Raw genomic sequence first — 7,486 nt, forward strand, 5'->3', positions numbered from 1 at the left:
TTGGAATTTGTGAGGTGTAAAGTTATTTAGAAAATTAAAACTGTTGAAATGTTAGACATTTTTTTATTGATGTATGGAGAATAGGCTTGAACCAACCAAATCAAACCGATTAACAATGATTTGGTTTGTTTTGGTTTCAATTGCGGTGTTGGACAACTAAACTGAACTATTAAATGCTAGTTGGTTTGGTAATATATTTGGTGTCAAACTGAATCTAGCCCATCCCTACTTTAATTATTGTTGTCAGAAGTAGTAGTGTTAATAATGTTTAAGAAGGTGCCACGTTTTCGTTTTCATTTCGAAGAACTTGTTATATTTTTTTTACAACGATAAGATAATTTACACGAAATTCATGCGGGAGGAGAAAATAAACCCAGAACACATTAAGTTTGAGAGGAAAGCCCCGTAACCACCAGGGGCAATCCATTCGAAGAACTTGGTTGAGATCGCAAAAAAATTTCAACATTACAACGGGGTCAATCAAAATTTAGGGCTATTTGAAAGAGAGATCAATGAAACCCTTTAAAATCGAACAACATATCCAAACAATACTTGACTACACATCGAAAAGGGAAGTCATATCCGCACACCCACTTCCCCTCTCTGCACACCCTTACTTATTTCCATTCAGAAACGCTTACAAAGTTGCGTGCACGAATCATTTCCCTTCGAAAATGATTGCCGGGTTTACGAAAGGTATTTCTTCTTTTACCAAACTTATGATTACATTTGCTGGAAGTTTTTCATCAAGTAAAAAGGAATATGTACAAATTTTCAGATGGCCAGAGGCAAAAGTTAACTACACATCCAAATCCAACGCAGAAGGGCTAGAAATACCCTCTGTATAATATTATCCAATGTTGGTCCTCCTATAGTCTCAATACAAGCTAACAACCCTTCAAGTCCCTCCATCTTAGGTACAGTAGACCGGCACGGTAGTGTGTGTAAGCTGCTGCCACAACCAAGATATGGAAAAGTTGGTGACTGTTCCCAGCAATATCAAACTTCCCTGGTCTCCACCGCTCGGGTATCCTTGTAGCATAAATCAATGCCCCTAGTCCATAAAGAACCCCCATTAACACCTCATAGCCGGTTGTCTGGATGGCCTCTGGCTGATTCCTGAACACTATGAGCTTATGAACTAAAGGCACAACACCTGACACGCCCATCCCAAAGAAGAGAGAAGCACGATGGCTACGAAACTTGGCTCCTTGGAAAAATGGGAGGAGGGAGAAAACCATGGTGGTGATACCTAGTATTGTGATGAAACCTAAGTAGAGGTTGCAAAGGAAGGGGTTGCACATGAAGGAGTAGTAGACAGGAGGGTAAAATGAGGTCACGATGAGTGCAGCGATGCCTGCATAGTCACATCTGTGCACTATGTAGGAAAGGCGCGCTGAATGGCAACTAAGGAGATGGCATGTGCTGCTGGCTAGCAAGCAGAACATGGCTCCACCTAGGAACACAAAGAAGGGCCACCTTGTTATGGGCCGATACATAAGGGGGGCCACCATGTTCATCACGTCATCCGTTACTCCATCCTGCAATTGTTAAACAAATAACAAAGGCATAAGGCTGGGAAACAAAAGGACTTCCAATTAAAAAGTATGTTACTGTCGGTATATAGAACAGATTTTATAGACTATATCAGAAAGTTATGTGCATCAGTAGCTGGGTAAAAATTTCATGCATGTAAAGGGAATAAAAAAAACGTCAAATAGAATTTGAAAAGCACTCAAAGGCATCTTTGCATTGGAGTTGCATTTTTTAATCAAGGAGCAGGACAATACCAGAACAGAATTCTCTGTTTGATTGCCATGGGAGAACCGGTCAGGCAAGCAATTGGCGAGAAGTTCCCTTATATTCCCTGAAACTGAGGAGAGAAAATCCATAGACGGCAAAGATAGCGAAGGGAGGCAATTCAACAGTTCTGGATGAATTCTGTGCAAATCGGCTCTTCTAATCATGTCAGACAAACGTTGCAGGGAAGACAGATCCATGAGGTCTGGAGCTTTTGTTGCTGTGTATATGGTTAGGAAAAGGAAAAGGAAGAACCCGATCAAATGCCTACAAAAAATGTGAATAACTATTAAGAGCAATGGTCTTAAAAGCATTTCTCAGCAGCAATCAACGTTCTTTACTTGAGAGGCACAGCTTCAAAAAACAAAATAACCGGATTGTATTGCGGTAATAAGTATTAGGCACTAGAGTACTTACGTCCAGACATTAAGAGTCTCATTATGAATGGAGAAGATGCTTAGAAACACCTGCTTCAATGACCATTCCGATCGGTAATGACCCAAAATGAACTCATTGTCCCTTAAAAAATAAGGCAATGAATGGTATTCAATAAGCTGATATTTAACTTTCTTCCAGAGTCTCTTTCCCTTCGCTTCCTTTGAACGCGTTTCGTTTACATCTTCACGGTCAAATTGATTTTCTACTGATCTTGTTTCTGCAACCAAGAAACAAGAAGCATTGAGGAGCATTTCCCTACTACGCACAGACAAGACTACAAACGAAGGTCTGTCAAAAATTTAAGTCCAAGAGCTTTTCTTGGAGAGAGATAACTACATACGGGAACACGCATCATATAAACAAAATCTGTAACCATTTCGTTTTTAGTTTTCTCGTTTTTGTTAGGAATAGAGGAGAAATACAAAGAAGAAAAGACGGATAAAGGAAGGTGGAGGAATGACAGCGGGAAGGATGTGGAAGACATGTAGATGGAAGAGTACACAAAGTGAAAACTAAAAACTGGAAATAATATTTAGTAGCTTTTCAAGTTTCTAGTTTTTGTTTTCTACTTTCTCCCCTCCGCCCTTCTTTATTCCTCATTCCGCCATATACATTCCCTCTATTTCTACCAAGGAAAAAATGAAAACAAAACTAAAAACGAAATAATTATCAAATGGGGCCCTAAGTAAAGGCTCATTTGAAAGTACTTTTAAATTATTGAAAACGCTTTTGGTAAATTGATTTTAGGTTCCAAAAGCACATTTCAGGATCCACTTAGATTTTTACTAAAAATTGATTTCAAAAATATTTCAGCACAAACGCTATCAGTCATTTTACATGTGGGGGTTCACTTGATCATTGACATACAAGCCATCCACATTCTTGCTTTCCTCCGAGATATATACGGCCGGCCCTTCGGGCGTCCCGGCGACACAAATACTGTTTCAGAGTTTGCTCGAATATTGACAGATGATTAAATGTTTCATCAAACCATATTGTTGGCTTTACAAATATGCATGTCCCTTTTAATTGTACATGAAGATTATCCAAACCAAGATTTTTCTTGTGAAATTTACTGCCTTCTTCTCTTTTCTCCTTACCCATAACTACTAATTTTAAGATTAGCATTCCTAATCACAAGGATTTTTCTAATCTTCAAAGACACTTCAAATTCTTTTGACAAATTCTCAACAAATTGATAGGACTCCCATGAAAAACATACAAATAGAAAAACCAGGCCACAGTGCAATCAATCTTTCATATGCCATGACTAAAATCCACAGCTGATAACCAAAACATCAGAATTAGAAGATAATATATGAGGGGAAAAGTAATTACCTGATAATGGAGAGTCAGCACCCATGATCAAGGTTCAAAACCCAAAGGGAGTTTTCTCGATGTTGTTTGGTTTTGGCGTCGATGGAAACAATGGATATTTTCTCGGGAGAAGTTTTACATTCCTGGGAAACTTGTCCAGGGGAAGACAATTAACCAAGAAAACAGAAAAGTAAAAAATTCAGATGTTGAAACTTGAAAGAGTGGTGAGAGAGGGCCTCTCACGAGTCACGAGGATGTCTCGCCAAGTGGCTACCTACTGCAACGACTGCGTGACTTTTACACAATTTTGTCCATTTCATTCTCACAGATAAAAGGAGGCAGCTTCTTTGCCTTTCCACTTTTCGTATCCTTCCGTGCTCTTCTGTTTTGTGTGGTCATGGTTAAGTCACGTTAATATTTTATATTATTTTTTTTATAAAGATAATAAGATAAAAAAAATAGTAATATAAAATATTGACGTGGCTTAATCGTGACCACACAAACAGGAGGGCACGGGAATTGGGACTGCAGAGAATCTGCCTCCCAAATAAAATGACATAATTGTTTTAAATGATTTTTTTTTCATTATCATGAATTAGAAGTTTAAACACTATTTTAAAAAATTTCACTTAACAGCGTTTAGGTTTCGTCTAGACATTAGACGGCTAGCTACCGTTCTGATTAATGTTTAGACGTTTGAAAATTAAGAAATAACGTTTAGACCTGTTGAGGCGCTCGCCTAGAACACCTAGGCACTCGCTACTCACTTAGATAGAAAATTGATAACTTTCATTTTGTATTTTATTTTTTTAATAAATTGTAAGAAACTTGTTGCATACTTAAATGAACACACATTATATGTTTGTCGTCATGTTTTCATGTGTTCAAATACTTCATAATAAATAGGTCATTCTATTTTGTAGTTTATGATGAAATTATAAATATTTTAAGTATAAGCAGACACTTATTTAAATGAAATATAATATATTTACTAAAATCTACCTAAACCTTAGGCCCTAAATCGCCGTCCGCCTAGCCTAACATCTTTTAAAACCTTCAATTTAAATATTGAAAATAAAAATATCACATAACTTCGACCCTCGAATTTATAAGGTATTGAACTTCTACACTTGCATCTTACGTGGTTAGATTATGATAACATTGGAGATTTTTTACTAAGTATGAAACGATTCAAAGTAAGCACGATGGATTAAAGTAACTTATATTTTATTTCTATTTTAGTTAATTTTAGCAAAAGATACTGGAAACCTAATATAAGAGATCACTAAAGAATTTAACGAGTCATACTAAATGTGAATGGATTGAAATATAATTCTTTTATTTGAAAAATCTATTAAAAATAGTAATTAATGCTAGTAGCCTTGTGAGCTCCTTTATTACTCCCTAAATTTATGAGCTCCTAGCCAATGTGCAATAGTAATAACATGATATGATAGTGAGTATGATTGGAGTGTTGCAGTCCTATTGGAATATGAATGTAATTGTGTATATCCTAATATATCTAGGGATATCTTTTATATTCCCTTTAGTAGTTAATATCTTATTAGAGTTGTAATCTTAAAAGGATAAGGAATTAACCTTCCTTTTTACTATAAATAAAGGCACAACATGATAGAATAGAACACACCCACAATTACACATCTGTCTCTTCTCTCTATTATTGCCGCACCTTTCTCTCTCTATGGCCTCCATAATCGTTCAGTAAATTATGCCTACAACACATTATCAGCAAGCTATTGACGTTGCGCTAAATAGAGTTTATTCTTCAATTAGAGAAGTATTACGTTTTAATCATTCTTTTTTGTGATTAATTTATTATTTTGAATTGATCTACATGCTATTGATTCAATTTAATTTTTCTATGTTGAACGTGATACGACGCATTGGAGATGCAATTCTGGCTTTATGAGAACGATCTTCTACAAATTCAAAGGCTTTTGTAGTTTTCTGCCAATCAGGTACGCTTAAAATAAAGGAAGATATTTGAAACGACCTTGAAGCATGAAAACATTCCACATGATGCATGAACCCCTCTATGTTTATATTTTCCTTACGATATATATATATATATATTGTATTTGTTTATATATTTATCAATATATATATATATATTTGTTTCATGCATTACACAATTTATTCTATGTGGAATTTGTGAGTCAAAGAATTGAAAGAAATTAGAAGTAATTAGGGTTTTTCAAACTCTAGGAATTTCGAAGAGAAAAAAACAATTAAATTTTAGGAAAAATTTTCTGAGCCGCGGCCTGTAGCCACGCCAACTTAACCGAGCCTGCATCTTAAGGCTTGGGCATTGGACCCGTGAGGCAGCAGCCTTTGGGCTTGCTGCATGTGCGTGAGAACCAGGCATGCGCTTGGGTTTGATATTTGCATGGGCCTGCAACCCCTCCAAGCCGTATAATAACATCGATAGGCCCCTTTTCTCACAAGCCTGAGTTGCTGGGCTTGTCACACCCACTTGGCCCACCAAGCCAGCATTGCTGAGCTTGTCAACTCGGCCATCCCGTGCTTTAGGCCCGCCTTCAAAAGCCTATGTGCTACTCTTTTTTTCCCCCATACATTCGGCCCAAATGTTGTAGCTTACCTTGCAGTAGACTGGGCTGCTTGGCAGCCGTGTCCCCAAGCCCAATGGCTTTCAATTTTCGTTGCAAGGCTATGTGTTGCAGCCAGCCCACACGTGCTAGGTTGCATCATTTTTTTTCTCAACCCGATGCCACATTTTGACATCCCCACTTCTTAACCATACCCGAATATTTTTTGGATGTTTTTGGTTAAAGCCACACTAGGTTAAATTTTCTTAATTATTAGGCCTCAAGCCATCTAAAGTGAATATGACCCGAAGTCATTATTTTGCTTCTACGATCGACCTTGAATGGTCCTGATCTATTGAATTAATTAAAAGTGACCTGCAGTCCATTAATCTGATAATGAATCCAAAATTATTGACCTGAATGTCACTTTTGGACATTAACGATTCAATAATTTATTTTTATACTTTGAACCGTTGACATACTTTCATAGTAACGAAGCTCTTACACTTGAGTTCATGAAGCAACCCAAATCCAATACACTTAAATCAGCATATTATATTCTGTGTTCTTGCAGGAACCTCTCTTTTATGAACTAAACGTTCATAAACTAAATTGAACTTGTAGTTTGAAATTTAGTGTCTTTGAAACCCGAAGTTTTCATAAAACAATACACCCATGAAAACCCAACGTTTTTCATGAAAACCATGTCTTAGAACTCGAATGTTCTAACTTTGATGCTTATGGATGATTCATTCTCATAGCACCAATCACAATCATGTTCCCTCTAAATCAGTGAATTGTCAAACCGTCACAAATTCGATTTTCCTAATTTGGACGTTTCTAAGAGAAACCACTTTATGTGGGGTACAAGATGTGAATCTTCACTTGACTATCAAGAAGCTGAGAAACCATTGACGCCAACAATGGCATGGAAGAGCTGAATAAGCCTCCGCCATGATCTAGACTTATGCCCGAAACATTACAAACGAAATTACCTCCCTAACAAGGATTCCATGGCTCTTTGGCTTGCTTCTACATACCGTCTAATCATGAAAAACATTGCCTGAAGCACACCATGATTACGTCCATGAATGAGTACAATTATGAAGTTTATAAATCCAATCGAGTTATGACTGGAGAATACTTTTCTTGTCCTTCCATGTTTCTAACTCGCCTTTGAAGTATTAATGTAGAAAGCGGAAGTTTACCAAATTCTCGGATCTGATTACTACCACAAATATATGGTAGAATCAGGGTCTGCCAAGGTGTGGCATTATGCCCAAAGTGTGATCCTTGGCACCTAAGACCTAAAACTTCAAGAATAAGGGATAATATTCCCGAACCTCAACCCTGCAGAATCTATT

At 37.0% G+C, this 7,486-nt stretch overlaps 1 protein-coding gene across 1 annotated transcript; it reads right to left on the reverse strand.

Annotated features, from left to right (window-relative positions):
• Positions 1 to 686: 686 nt before the first annotated feature.
• On the reverse strand, positions 687 to 3,858 carry LOC103403700 (heptahelical transmembrane protein 4-like). Its single transcript, XM_008342540.4, has 4 exons — positions 3,577 to 3,858; positions 2,218 to 2,455; positions 1,791 to 2,067; positions 687 to 1,541 (listed from the first exon to the last, which is right to left on the reverse strand). Exons 1-4 carry the CDS (start codon positions 3,599 to 3,601, stop codon positions 888 to 890), a joined length of 1,194 nt encoding a protein of 397 aa, XP_008340762.2. The 5' UTR covers positions 3,602 to 3,858; the 3' UTR covers positions 687 to 887.
• Positions 3,859 to 7,486: the final 3,628 nt, after the last annotated feature.

The sequence above is a fragment of the Malus domestica genome, chromosome 04, assembly GCF_042453785.1.
Source record: "Malus domestica chromosome 04, GDT2T_hap1".
In the NCBI taxonomy this organism is placed as follows: Eukaryota; Viridiplantae; Streptophyta; class Magnoliopsida; order Rosales; family Rosaceae; genus Malus; species Malus domestica.